The 15,442-nt window shown below is 38.5% G+C and overlaps 1 protein-coding gene across 1 annotated transcript; it reads right to left on the reverse strand.

Moving 5' to 3' along the window:
- Positions 1-2,590: 2,590 nt before the first annotated feature.
- Positions 2,591-15,442, reverse strand: MOB4 (MOB family member 4, phocein). The gene is made up of 8 exons (XM_007438419.4): positions 15,220-15,442; positions 11,680-11,742; positions 11,133-11,233; positions 7,287-7,329; positions 7,004-7,090; positions 6,367-6,446; positions 6,142-6,253; positions 2,591-4,818 (listed from the first exon to the last, which is right to left on the reverse strand). The coding sequence occupies exons 1-8, from the start codon at positions 15,277-15,279 to the stop codon at positions 4,687-4,689; spliced, it is 678 nt and encodes a 225-aa protein (XP_007438481.1). The 5' UTR covers positions 15,280-15,442; the 3' UTR covers positions 2,591-4,686.

Here is a 15,442-nt window from a genome sequence, read left to right on the forward strand (position 1 = left end):
TTGGTTAACCACTGCCTTAAATTTTGCTTCAATCAGAAACAGCTCAACTGTCTCTCAAAGCAAGACTGGGGCAATTCCGGACCAGGAATGGGTTTCACTATGAGGTTAAAACTATTATTTTGAAGCAATTATGTTACCACCTAAAGATTACACCCTCCTTTAAGTCTATAATGACATAATTGCAGCACTAGGTTTCAATCATCCTGAGCACAGATACAGTACTGTGCAAAAGTTTTAGGCAGGTGTGAAAAAATGTTGTAAAGTAAGAATGCTTTCAAAAATATATATTGTAATTGTTTATGCTTATCAATTTACAAAATGCAAAGTGAGCAAACAGAAGAAAAATCTAAATCAAATGAATATTTGCTGTGACTACCCTTTGGCTTCAAACCAGCATCAATTCTTACACTTGCACACTTGGTACACTTGCACAAAGTCAGGGATCTTGTAGGATTAGAGTCAGGTGTATGATTACCCATTATACCAAGCAGGTGCTAATGATCATCAATTTCATATGTAGATTGAAACACAGTCATTAACTGCAACAGAAACTGCTGTGTAGGTGGCTTAAAACTGGGTGAGGAACAGCCAAACTCTGCTACTAAGGTGAGGTTGTGGAAGAGAGTTTCATGTCACAGGTCATACACCATGGCAAGACTGAGCACAGCAACAAGACACAAGGTAGTTATACTGCATCAGCAAGGTCTCTCCCAGGCAAAAATTTCAAAGTAGACTGGGGTTTCAAGATGTGCTGTTCAAGCTCTTTTGAAGAAGTACAAAGAAATGGGCAACACTGAGGACTGTAGACACAGTGGTCGGCCAAGGAAACTTAATGCAGCAGATGGAAGACACATCATGCTTACTTCCCTTCAACACTGGAAGATGTCCAGCAGTACCATCAGCACAGAACTGGTGGAAACCAGTGGGACCCAGGTACACCCATCTACTGTCCGGAGAAGTCTGGCCAGAAGTGGTCTTCATGGAAGAATTGTGGCCAAAAAGCCATACTTCCGACGTGGAAACAAGGCTAAGTGACTCAACTATGCACGAAAACATAGAAACTGGGGCGCAGAAAAATGGCAGCAATTTGAAATATTTGGCTGTAGCAGGAGGCAGCTTGTTTGCTGAAGGGCTGGATAGGGGTACAATAAGGAGTGTCTGCAGGCAACAGTGAAGCCTGGTGGAGATTCCTTGCAAGTTTGGGGCTGCATTTCTGCAAATGGAGTTGGAGATTTGGTCAGGATCAATGGTGTCCTCAATGCTGAGAAATATAGGCAGATACTTATCCAACATACCATACCATCAGGGAAGTGTGTGATTGGCCGCAAATTTATTCTGCAGCAGGATGACCCCAAACATATAGCCAATGTCATTAAGAACTATCTTTAGCATCAAGAACAAAGCGTCCTGGAAGTGATAGTTTGGCCCGCACAGAGCCCTGATCTCAACATCATCGAGTCTGTCTGGGATTACATAAAGAGACAGAAGGATTTGAGGCAGCCTACATCCACAGATCTGTGGTTAGTTCTCCAAGATGTTTGGAACAACCTGCCTGCCGAGTTCCTTCAAAAACTGTGTGCAAGTGTACCTAGAAGAATTGGTGCTGTTTTGAAGGCAAAGGGTGGTCACACCAAATATTGATTTGATTTGGGCTTTTCTTCTGTTCGCTCACTTTGCATTTTGTAAACTGATAAACAATTACAATATATATTTTTGAAAGCATTCTCACTTTACAGCATTTTTCACACCTGCCTAAAACTTTTGCACAGTACTGTAATTACCAAATGATTTAAAAGCTTTTCAAAATCAATATCCAGTTTTCTTCAATACTATCTCGTTTTATAGCCTTTTTTTTTAATGCTGCTGCTTGATAGCCAGATGAATCAAGTTCCCTCTTACAGATATACTTTTATTTCAGAAAGTATTGCTACATGTTGTATATAATAAAAATTAGACATGTTCTTCCTTTGCAACCCACTGATCTTCAAGCCTTTCAAGTAGCTTCAATAAAACTTGTTCATAAATGTGTTCTGCACATATAGGAACGTCTTATGTCTTTGACTGCAGCAGCAAGCACAAGAACTGAGATATTGGAAATATTAACTACTTATTAATATTTATCATATTAGTGGGAGCCAACAGGGTTATTTATTGATTTGCTAAGTTATGCTAGTAATGAAACAGTTATTCCTACTTGTTCTGCTCTTTGATTGCTTTAGGCTATTAAATCACATGTGCCCTTGGCTCAATTAGCATTGTGGAAAATTATACTGGGTCTTATGCACTGCTTCAGTAAGTATATTCTTGAATCATCTTCAGTATTTACAATTCAGAACTGTTTGTTGCTCAAATTGGCCTTAATACTCCATTGTAAATTCTCTTAATTGGTTCAGGAATGTACTTTCTTTGCCTTCAAAAGACTTATCAACATGCTTTCAGCGGAAAGATAACTAATCATTTCACCCAGCTGTTAAGACACCAATCCCATGTTCTGTATATAGAGCTTAGGACTTAAGTGTGGGGTGCTGTATTTTTGTTGACATCTGAATACTCTTAACAAAGGTGACCATCATTTTGCAGCCCACAATTTTTTGGAAAAAGAAAATTTTTAATTGCAACCTCTACTTTTTACAAAGTATTTCAAAAGACAAACATAGCTCAGTTTTCCTATAATGCAGAAGGTAAGTTAAACCCTCAATATAGTTAGCATACAAAGTCAATAGTTCACTTAAGCTTACTGAAGTTCTATAGTATCAGGCAGGCACATGTGCACACACATTAGAGGTACTCAAGTCAACAGCATTAAGAAACTTAATGTAGTTGTAGGCCATTTACAGAACTTTGATTATAGTGCAGACGAATCAGATTTATTTATTAAGAGCAAAATCAGTTTTTCCAAAGGCATGTACAGTATTAGAAGACTTGTTAAGATTTTATTGCAGCCTCAAAATTAATGCTTAATGACATTTGTCTGTTTACTGGGGGAGGCTATATTCAAACAGAGAATGCCAACTGTATCTTGCCACCTCTGAAATGTAACTCCTCAGCCACATGCTCTATCAAATTACACATGGGTGTAATAAATATCTGCTGTTGTTAAGAACCATCTGATGTGATGACCCTGTTGACCATTAAAACCATTCTAAAATAGATAATAAAAGCAGTCAAAGAAGCCAAATCTGTCAGTCCAGTGAAGAACTTTCAATTGAGTCTTCCAAGAATATGCCTCTAGCACATTCAAAGGGTTTGTATCACATCCTATTAAGTATCCAAGTATCTCTTTTTCTGAAGATTCCCTTTCTATTAGAGCATCAATCTTGCTACTCTATGGGACCGATTCATAATATCTTTTATGCAATTAAGGCAAGTCCATTATGTGCTCTGAAACCAAGTTATGGATAGTAGGAAATAAACTAGCTTGACCACACCAGGGCCAAACAAATTTATTTCAACAAATAAAGGGATATATTTGATAAGAAAGGATCAGTCTTCAATTTCAGAAAGTTAAAACATCTTACCAAACTTGACTGAACAGTGCTAGTGCTTTTAGATTTCTGTATTCATATACACCCAATGTACAGAAGCCTATTATAATTGTCTTTTTAAAAATATTTAGCTCTACAGCACTCAAAATATTTCAAACTCCATTAAGTTCTTACTGAACTTTAGTGCTAATGCAAGTTTTAAGATGCTATGTAAAGAACATACATTTAGATTGGGGGACATAATTGTGGGATTCATTTACTAGAATACAAAACAGAAAATATTTGGATGATATCTGGATCAATAGAAACCAGCTGCAAATGATGGGTAAAACTTATCCAAGTATATGGAACTCTTGCTACAAATGAGTAAGATTATTTTGGCACAATCTGCTGTAGTGTAACATAAATGTTTAATGCGAGGTATAGTCTGTAAGCAATTACTATAAATATGCACAAGTTATAAGCCACAGAGAATTTTACTGTAGGCCAGAAGAAGCGCACGTTGTTTCATCCACTGGCGAGAGGTTCAGCTAGGGAATCTTTGCCTTAAAGGGATTGGACATATGACTGTTTGTGGATACGCAGAAGCCTCCATTGATACAGCAAGGCAAGTCCAGAAAGAAACTGAAAGCTCTAGAATATACTTTTGGCAGCATAATAAAAGCTACCCTTTTGGTATTAATACTGTAATAACAAATATTTCAATACACATACACTGTAACAAGTTTAGTTCTATATATGCATACACCCAAAAGCAAACCTTGGGAACTAAAATAAGGATAGTTTCTGTAAAATACAAAAGTTAGAAAGAAATGAAATGGACTTGCAAGCTTCTGAAATTAAAGTGTCAAACTAAGGCTAAAGTTCCAACTTCATTAGAATGAAAAGCTTCAGGTTTAAACTGGACGTTGTTTGAAGACTAAGATCCAATGATTGTTTAGCAGCAATTTTACAGAACTGTAAATTCATTTATTAACAGGCAGTATAAACAGATAATTCTAATTTTATTTAAAAACCATGAGTGCCACATTGAATATACAGCTCATGAATAACTTAAACCATATCCCATATTAAGAGGCAACGCACACAGCATACAAAAAGTATACTAAACAAAGCTCTAAGGATACATGATTGAAATTTCTAAAATTATATATACAGTACACAATGTTAATTACGTGTTCATTTCAGTCCCCGATACTCCTCATGCCTCACTTTCACCAGAAACTGAATTCTGCACTTCCTCTTCTAAAATTGGTACGATCAGGTTATCCTTGGACATCAAGTTATATTTCATCACAAATTTGGTAAACCGGTGACACAAGAAAGTTTCATTCTAAGGCAGAAAAAAATGTATATGTTACTATACATTAAAAAAGGATCATTCAAAATTACTCAGCAGGGACTTAAATTCCTTCATGGAGAGAACTATGTTACCCAAAAATAAAAAAAAATAAAAAGTAGAGTATAAATTGTGCTGCATTTTGAGGCTTTCCAGGATGTATGATAAAGCTAGTTTTGAAATTTTTCTGAACTAAAAGAAAAGGAATCAACCTGGTAAGTGAGAGAAGATAGAAACCTGTACTTCTTACACTATCTTTGACAAAACACCAGCACCCTTAAAACTTGAAGGTGTTCCATGAGCTGGTCCCAAGACCCCAGAGAAGTTCTTTTGTGGATTTTGGATCCATTCAATTTCATTAACCAAATAAATTCCCTTACCCATGAATGAAGAGATGTTAGCAGTTCACTCATACATACAGCTATTACATTATACCTTTTCAGGATAAACAATGTTATACAAATCACAAAAAGTAAAAAACAAAAACCAAAGAATTTAAAGGCATGAGATAAGAAAATTCACATCAGTTCCATTCATTCCTTTCTACCCTTGGCTCCATGACATCCATAAACTGCTTCATACATTGCCTTTTGTTCTTCAAAATTCTCATCTCTTTCTTTTGAATATCAACTCCATTCAAATACAACTTTCTTGGACTTCCCTTTCCTCTTGACCCATTTCCCTCCCTCCCTCCCTCCCATCCATTCATATAAGAGTGTGTGTGTGTGTGTGTAAAATAATTTAAGTAAACAATCTGAAAATACTTCTTTTGTATTGGTCTCTCATTTTGGTATTCAATCTACCTTCATTTTCCACACTCTTTTCAGCACATCAGACGATTAAGATCAAAACAGGCTAAATGTATTAAGATTTTGACAAACCAGACCTGTGATAAAGAAACTACAATAGACTATCACTTATTTTCCCTAGAGTTTATGTGCAAGTCACATGGCTGGAGAACATTTTGGAACCATAACAATTATACCATATTGTCATAAAAACAGCAACAACATTCAACAGGCACAAACTCCAAGCAGCAATCCCAAAGATACCAATATAAAAAAACAGCACACCAATAAAACTATTCAGTCATTACAATTTCTGGTACTATAGTAAGAGACAACCCAAAGCAGTTTACCCAGAAGTAAAATCCATGTATTCAGTTGTCCCAGTTAAATGCATTTAAAACTGCCATCCTAAACATTTACAATGCAATCCTATATGCATCTATTCAGAAATTAATTCCCATACAGTTCAATAGCACACATTCCAAAACACATAGCTAGAGGACAACACTCTTTGTAATAAAGCACTTACTTCATATTCATCAAATATTTGACGATGATGAAAATATGCATGTGAAAATATTCTGTAAATCCTACGGCAAACTGATCCTAGTTTGGCTACAGATGATTCCTTTATACTAACTCTGCAAACACAAGAACAATTGTTTTGCTGCATTAAATATTCCATAATCTTCAACTTGATGATACATGAAATCAATACTGAAATTAGGTTTTTATAATTCTCATAGTATTTTACCTGCTGGGGAAATATTTATTGCTATTCAGAAGACATGCAGCACCATCCAGTGTATGTCTAGTGTAGTCAATGGCAGGACACTAGAAAAAAAAGATAAAAATACTGCATTTGACTATAAATAACATTTTCTTAATAATATTTTCAAATAATCTAAGATTTCTCAAAATCAATTTATGAAAAAATCATCCTTTCCAAATTCAATTCCCCACTTAGCCATGAAATTCACTGGGTGACATTACTAGTATGGGGAAAAATGGGAAGTTGCCCTGTGCTCCTCAGATGGGGTAGGAATGTGAACAAATGAAATAATAAATGCCAAATTATGACTTGAATTGTATATTTTCTATAAAATTGAATATGGTGCTTCAACATAAAGAAAAGTCAATATCCTTTGCAATTACCTACTTACAAGCGTATAATTACTCATACAAGTAGGTGGGGAGGCTTACGTGTGGAAACATGCCAGGAAACTGGACAATCTCACTAACAACTAGAGAATAGCAAATGGTAGACGAAAAAATGCTGTAGAGTTTTGTTTCTGAATGTACACTATAGTAAAGTTAACATCTGCAGCGCAGTAACACAATCAGTAAAACAACCTTAACCCATAGCAGTTGTTCTGCATTTTCTGTCTTACCTCTTTGGGAGTTTTATGGGCTGCACAAAGAAAAATCCACTGTTCAGTTGCTGTCATCTGTGTGCATGTGTCTGGGTGGCATTCACTCTATTAAAATAATTGCACAATAAATATATGTTGAGCCTATGTGAAAAATAATACATTTTCTGCAAATAATATCCTCTCTATACTGATCATTACATGTAACTAAAAAACAAAATGCTAAAAAATAGCACTATGTTTTGACTCATTCTTTTTAACAATATTCTTAACTGCCCAAAGAAAAATGAAATTAAAAAGTTACCTGAAGTTTAACTGCAAGACCATTTAGCTCAAGACAGAACTGCCTAAAATAAAAAAAATAAAAAATATTAGATCATCACCTTTTTTCCTCTCATTTAATATAATTACAAGCCTAGGAAACACTACAAACATTGTAAAATCCTATAACTGTTATCTCTGGAAAGAAGCATGGAAAAATAAGATACTTTTTTTTCTTAAGTGCTATTATATCCCTGTCAAAAGACAATAGGTATGTTGGGAAAAATGCTTAAATATTTAAGATTTTTCAAGATTCTAATAAAGACAAACAATATTGTTACTTGGTAAATTTGATAAAGATTTTTTCTGTAGCAAAATTAGGTTACACAGGATTGACTGAAGGCACCAGCCTCTACAGAGAAGATGAACTATTCAGATGACCTGCCCCAGGTGTCTGATGGATATAGAGGGCGATCCCCAGAGATCTGGAGGGCAATGCTATTGAATGCCTAGGTGGCTTCTAGAAAATATAGGCCAGTAAGGGCCAGAGTTGCTCCTAAGCGGCCTCTTCTCATGCACTGATCTTAGACAACTCCTTAGTTCTAGAAGAAACACTGGTGGAAGATGAGAAGCAAGTATGACCAGAAATAACAACAATACAGTAATAATAATGATGAATTCATATGCCACCCGACTCCCAACAACTCTGGGTGGTTTACAAATTGTTAAAAACATTAAAACAAAAAAACAACACAAAACAAAAAAGGAACAAAGATGGCAGAGATAACAAACCCAGATGGAAAGAAAGAAAAAGAAGAAAAGGGAGCTTCAATCACCATTGCCAAAGGCCCGGGTGAAGAGACAGGTCTGCAGGGCCCTTTGAAACACCAGCAGGGTGGGGGTTGTTCAAATCTCAAGGGGAACCTCATTCCAGAGGGCAGGCGCTGCTACAGGGAAGGCACACTTCTGGGATCCTGGTAAGTGGCATTTTTTTAACTGAAGGAACCCGGAGTGTACCAACCCTGCAAGATCAGATCGGCTGGGCATATAATATGGGAGACAGGCAGTCCCTCAAGTAACCAGGCCCTATGCCATGCAGGGCTTTATACGTAGCAATCAGCACCTTGAAATGCACCCAGAAGCAAATTGGCAACCACTGCACATTGCAAAGCAGAGATGTTACATGGATATACCAAGGCACGCCCATCACTACCCACGCTGCTGCATTATGGACCAGTTGAAGCTTCCACGTCATCTTCAAGGGCAGCCCCATGTACTGTCCCCACAGTAGTCAAGCTGTGAGGTAACCAGAGCATGTATGACAATGCGAAGGGCATGCCCTCAGGGTAAAAGCTGAAGTTTGAGCCTTCTCTGTGGTGATAATGACAGTGAAAAGGAATTACTTCACTCTTATCTGTGGAAAGTCAGCCAGCTGCATTAAGATTACCCACTTCTTTCTTAAAAGAAATGTTCCAGAAAAAGCAATCAATGCAAGCTGTGATCATCCAGCTGATAATTTCATGGATAAATTGCTCATATTTGCTGTGAGGACAGGATCTGATGAGATGGCAGAGATAGCTTCTTGCAATATTACCTATCAAGTTTCTGAGCCTGTGACTCCTAAGAATGTGGACTACAGGTTCTCTGTAACCTTAATTCTGCCATTTGTAGTTTGACAAGTATTTGACTTGAACCCTGCACTTCCTGACCAATTAAAGCAGCCAGGAAGGGATCAGGGAGGTGGACCCAAGCAACTGTTAACACCTGTTTGCAGGAGGGTGATGCCAGCAGCCCTGAAAGAGGCATTGGTCTCAAGAGGCCTGCCCTAGATCCACTTACATTGGACAACTACAGTGGAACCTCGGTTCACGAACTTAATTGGTTCCGCGACTCTGGTCGCAACCCGAATTGGTCATGACCTGAAGCAAATTTTCCCATAAGGTTCAATGTAACTGCCGTTAATCCGTTCTGGCGTGGAGGACAGGGAGGAGGCTATTGCTTGGAGGGAGAGTCCCCCTCCCTACGACCACGTGTCAGGGGTGGAAAATGGCCGTGGATCACGTGTCAGGGGCGGAAAAATGGCCGCAGACCACATGTCAGGGGCGGAAAAATGGCCGCGGACCATGTGTCAGGGGCGGAAAATGGCCGCGGACCACGGGTCACGGGTGGGAAAATGGCCGCGGACCGGGTCATGGGAGGGAAAATAGCCGCGGATCCTGTTCGTGACCCGATCCAGCGTTCGCGAACGGAGGCAAAATTTTGCGACCGGAGCTGTTCGTGACCCGAACTGGTCGTGAACAGAAGTGTTCGTGACCCAAGGCACCACTGTATTGTTGTATACCTAATATCCCCTTGTAAGGAAGGCTGTAGAGTAAGCAGTAGGGCAACGGTTACAAGGAGTGCATGGGCATTAGAATGAAACCACACTGGTCATCCTCATGGATGACTAGTAGCAGGACTCACATGGAAGGAGCATGACCATCCCTGACTTGCTAGATTCTTCTGATACTATCAATCACAATAACCTTCTGGATCACTATTAGGGTTGGGAGTTGGAGGCACTATACTATGATGATTTTGCTCCTTCCTGCAGGGAAGAGATGAGGCCCTTGGGTATTCAATTACAGAGTGCCTCAGGGTTTTGCCTCTCCCCTAATCTGTTTAGTAACTATATGTAACCACTGGGAGAGGTCATTCACCAGTTTGGGACAAGACATTATTAGTATATAGATGAAACACATACAGTTGTGCATTTCTATCCCAAGCGATCTATCCCAATGAGTGGGGAACATGGTAGATGATGTTAGAAATGGCCAAAGCATATTTCTTTAATACAAACATGCAACTTTATATCCCCACTATTTTATTATAACCACAAGACTCAGAGTAAATAAGAATATATTTTGAAGTAAACTGTAAACTCTATTAACAAATATTTAAGAAATCTGAAAATTACATTTTGAAACGTAGAACCGATGAAACAATGCTAGGAGTTCTGCTGGTTCTCTCTCGCCATTTATCTCATGTCTTTTGATGATTTAAGAATTTTACTGTCAGTATATGGAAGACACAAATTACCTTCACCAACTCCTGGTGCATTTTTTAGAATTTATTTACTCATACCATTTTGCATACCTATACATACTATGTACAGTATGGCATATCCCTACACATCAAGCAAGAGGGTAGCCACTAAAGCATTTTTTTTTAACTACAACACAAGCAAATATTCTTGTGAATATTTGCTTGAACACTACTGAATACTAAAATACTAAATACTAAATACTAAAATCTGTCCCCTTATTGTTATGCAAAACAGAGTAATTCAAATTATATGCCATTTCAAGCCAACATAAAACTATTCTAAACTTACAAATATTAAGCACATTGGTTTGGAACACTTTATATTTAGATTATGGGTATACAAGGCAAGTAAAATACAGCACATCTATAATGTTAAACTAAATTATTATATTGTAGTAAATCTGAATGGATCAAAATTATAGCAGGGATGAAAAAATGCCTAGTTCATCCACCTCCAAAAATCTACAGAGCTGTTTGTGTGGGGGGGAAAAAAAAAAAGGTCAGGATGTGCAGGAGGGAGGAGTCCCTTGCAAATCTCCATCCCACTCAAATCCCACTCCCACATGATTAAAAGGGCAAGTTTAAGTAAAAGAACAGGGCATTTTAAAGGATGTATCTTTGCTGCTTTCCTGAGAAGTCTCAACCACTAGAGAGTTTCAGAAGCAATTACCATGTAAAGTCACAATTTTCTTAATGATAAAGTACTGCTTTTTTCAGTGCTCTTGGTCTGTTTGGGTTGTCAAGGATGCAAATAAACACCGTTTCTTAAGAACAAAAACTTTTTTAAAGAACTGGATGCAGTTACCTTAAGTGTTCATACTTCCAAACACCTTCATCCTGTCCCTCTGGAGGTTCAAGAATTTTGTCAATGTTTGAACAGTCTGCCCTTATATTTTGTTGGATGTACTAGAGAGGAAAATGTTTACAAAATATACATATTATGAATCAGAACAATAATCATAAATATATTGTGCAAGTTTAAAGCTGTAGCAAAATTTACACTGAGCACTTCCCAACTAACATTTTTACCTGCTATGCTAATCCCTGTTCTCATGTTTAGCATCAGTGTTCCAGCATGGATGAGTTAACTGTATGTACAATATACTTCAATAAAAACTATCAGCCCTGTAACTGAATTTATTTATTATAGGGTCAAAAACAAAAAAAGACAGTACAGTAAGCATGCAACACTTATGTTTTTCTAGTGTAAAATGATATAATAACAAGCACTCAACAGCAAAGCAGGTAAAATTATCTTTATAACCAATGCAATCTAGTCCATTATGAATTCATAATTGTCAAAAAGTAAATGAATAGAACAGGGGGAAATAAGAAAGTTAAATACTATATACCTGTTGAACTGCCAATGTGCTATCCATCTCTTCAAATGATTCGTCAGGCCAATTATAAAAATCCTAGAGAAACAGATAGAAAGACTGAATGAAGAAAAAGAAAAGTCTTAAAGATATTCATGATTATAAAAGCATTTGGTTTGCCTTCCAAAAGAACAGACACAATGGCCTTCTGGTCTGCATAATCCCATGTTTTGTGTTGCCTATCTCACTGAATTTTATTCTAATATCAGAAACATTTAGCTGCATCATGACAAGTGCTCTCATGAAACAAATCCTTTTTAGAATGACATCCCCAGTACTGCCATTTCTTTCACCTATTTCTATTATTAGCCACTTTATAGAACACAAATAGTTAAACCTGAGAACTAGTTATGGTGAATGGAGCAATAAACAACCTATACTCTAATCAGTATAATGTATGGGTCAGAGAATTGTAGTAGTACAGTCCTACAAGCTTAACACTGCACTGATGCAGAATTCCTTGCATCTTATCATTGTATTAATTAACAAAGCAGTTAAGCTACCAGACTACGTGTAGCATTCTAAATATTTCCTTAATGAAATATTAAGGAGGTGGGGAGAAATAATTTAAAAAGGCCCAGACATTTTTGCCTATTACCAAAGTATATTTCAGAGCTTTGCAACTTGCAAAACCTCAGCTGCAATCCTATGCACACTTAAGCAGAGGTAAGTAGCACAGACAGGAGTGAACTGATATAGCACAGTATATGCTTCAGTGTTAGCATCACCCTGCTGCAGCAGTTCCACTGATATTTGTGCTTACTATTGAAATTACTATTAAAATGTAATATAAAGATGGGGAGAATAACAAACTCATTGTTATCTATAATCATCTTCAAGAAGAAAATAAAAACAACTGTGTGAGACCCTTAGGAGCCACTGCTATTCATAGGGACAGAAAATTCGGCAGTAGAAAGGCATTTTTCTATACCATGTGGACATTTTAGCTATGCGTTAAATGTTTCTGAAACAAAATTTAATAGCGATAGGGCTTTATTATTCTCATTGTATTGCCTATTCTAAACAATTCACTGCCCTGAATTTTAAAATGCATTAGAGATGTTTTCAAGAAAAATCTCAAATTATTTTATAATTAGAATTATATATATGAATCTATTTCACAAATACAGTATATCATATATGCAATCTAACAACCCATGTCATTTTACATAAGTTGTTCTTATCAGATCTCCCCAAACTATTTTGCAAGGATAACCCAACAATCTTTCTGTTACTAAAAATAATAAATCCATAAGTTAATAGGGACAGCGAAGAAAAGCCAAATGATCAGAGCCAATCTACCATGATATTTTCATTTGGAGAATATTTATTTATATGGGCTTCAGCAAATAGATGGAAAAAAATAACCACCTTTTTGTATGTTTTTGCTTTACAATATCTGAAAATCATCTTAAAATATTATGTTAATTTATACATTAACTTTATCCAACTATTTTGTATTAAAGGAGGCTAAGACAAATACACTGAAAATCAAAGCAAAGGAAGATTCTAGACATGCACTTATGTAAAGTACAAATTCCATGTAAACTGAACTATATGTTATATTTGTTTCAAAGAAACTTAAAAAGAACTCAGCTGAGTTAATATAGAATGTAACTGAAGATTAACCACTATAGGGATTTTACTGTGAACTTTATGTACTAAGGTTCCTCTCTGATATCTCCAGAATAGCTTGAAAACCATTTTGTTGAATCTAGTTTCTAATATAAAATAGCCTCTAGTTATTTATTTCTATCAAAATAAGGCATTTTGCTATATAGAACACTTTCAACAACAGAACTACAGTAATATCTTCTCAGTATCATTCATAGCAGAAAAACTCTTGATAGCAAAAGAGGAGCTAAAGTGGCACACAGATTGTATTCATTAGAAATTAGTCTCAAGAAAGCAAGGTAGCACCAGATGTACAGAAATCAAACATAAGCAACTACATTTAATCACATTTAACATACACAAATGCTCTATCATAGGTAGACACTTGATGCCCTTCAGAGAGTTTGGAATTGACATCCCAACAGTTCTAGCCAGCAAAGTCAGCTCGTGAGAGCTACAGTTCCAAATATTAACCAGGTTAAACACTTCTGCAGTAAACAAACTGCTACTAGAAGGTAAGAGAGGAGCAAGAGAAATCAAGTAAGTCTACAAATTTCAACTACTCTTCAAGTTTTGAATAAAAATTCTAAACCTTCTAAAAGAGCAATGTAAAGAATACCTTCAGAAAAGGGGGGAATCAAACAATTCATAACAGTAATTGGGTATGGTAGCATTTAATTATAGGAGGAAAGACTGTCAGTATCAGCATCTGCCAATAATAAGCCCTTCCTGGCCCTAGGCATGAGTGAGCAACCCCTAAAGCACTAGATCTGAACCAGGATAAACAACTTCTAACTCCACCCATTTGTTCTGTGAAGATATGAAGCCACTGTTTCAGATACACTTTGGCACCTATCTGGAGGTTGAGTCATAGCAACTGGACTTCTTTTCTTTTGGTTTGATACATTTTGCTGCTTGTCCAAGCAGCTTCTTCAGTCTAGAAAGTTGGTTGGGGGGACTCAGTCTAGAAAGTTGGTTGGGGGGACTCAGTCTAGAAAGTTGGTTGGGGGTTAATTTCTAGACTGAAAAAGCTGCTTGGACAAGTAGCGAAATGTATCAAACCAAAAGAAAAGAAGTCCAGTGGCCATGACTCAACCTCCAGATAATTCCACCTGGATGACTGAGAATCTTCATCAACTTTGGCACTATTACACTCTGCAACATTCATCCACACCCATGCTCCAAGCCCATTTAGGTAGTCAACTTCTGTATTTCCGTGCTTTACTATTAATGCTCCGGCCCTTTCCCTACACCCTCCTCCCCAAATATACCCCCATGTTTTCCTTGCAGACCCACCCATGTACTGCTCTCTCCCACTTCTTCGGGGGCTATCCTGGCCTTTCCAATGGCTTTTTCCCACACTTTTTCAACGTTCTAGAACTGCTTTCTAGTTTCTGATTCCACGGTGCTGCTGATTTCTGTCAATGGGCGGTGCGCTGCTCTGGTGGCTGATGCAGGAAGGTAGGAGGAGTAACTAAACACCCGAGTCATTCCCCTCTTGTTCACTTCAACTCCATCCCCAAAGACTTCGGGCTCAGCGGAGGGCCCGGGTGTTCCGACCTCCCGGGAGGGGGGGTGTCATTCCTCCGCGCCTGCGGGAAAGCCGCACTGACTGACCTCTTCCCGCCCCGCCCTCCGCTCTCACACCAAACACTCCTGGCCGTGGCGGGGGAGACACCCTGCCCTTTCTTTCTCCCAGCAGCGGCCCTGCACCCGCCAAATCTGGTCCAAAGGAGCAGCGCGGCCTCCCTCCTGCGGGGGCAACAAGTAGGCCTCCGCCACGAGCGGCGGCTTCCCCACCGTCCCACGGTGCCATTCGGCCCGTCTCCTCGCCGCAGCCGCGGCCACCAACGACCCCTGTCCCAAGCGCTCCGAGGACTTGCGGGCGAGCGACGGGTTTACCTGGGCTTTGGTGCCCGGCCTGTTCCGCCTTAGCACAGCCGTGCCCTCCGCCATGACCATAGTGACAGCGAGCGGCGCCAGGACCCGGATGCGGCGGCGGCGGCAGCAGCTACCCAGCAGGCGGGGAGGGGAGAAGAGGCGGAAGAGCGCGCGGAAAGACGCGAGACGACAACGAGGCTGACTTCCCCCGAGGGGCGGGGAAGGAGTAGAGGGGCAGAAGAAC

Source organism: Python bivittatus, unplaced genomic scaffold (assembly GCF_059951505.1).
Source record: "Python bivittatus isolate LINGU-HERP-01145 unplaced genomic scaffold, Pbiv_v1 ctg000200_np1212, whole genome shotgun sequence".
NCBI classification, from domain to species: domain Eukaryota; kingdom Metazoa; phylum Chordata; class Lepidosauria; order Squamata; family Pythonidae; genus Python; species Python bivittatus.

Excerpts from the sequence above, each read along its gene's own strand:
- MOB4 (XM_007438419.4), bottom strand. The coding sequence starts at position 15,279 with ATGGTCATGGCGGAGGGCACGGCTGTGCTAAGGCGGAACAGGCCGGGC. Across the intron at positions 7,091-7,286 it reads GTCTTGCAGTTAAACTTCAG|AGTGAATGCCACCCAGACAC; the intron begins GTAACTTTTTAA and ends TTATTTTAATAG. Across the intron at positions 4,819-6,141 it reads AAATATTTGATGAATATGAA|AATGAAACTTTCTTGTGTCA; the intron begins GTAAGTGCTTTA and ends TTTCTGCCTTAG.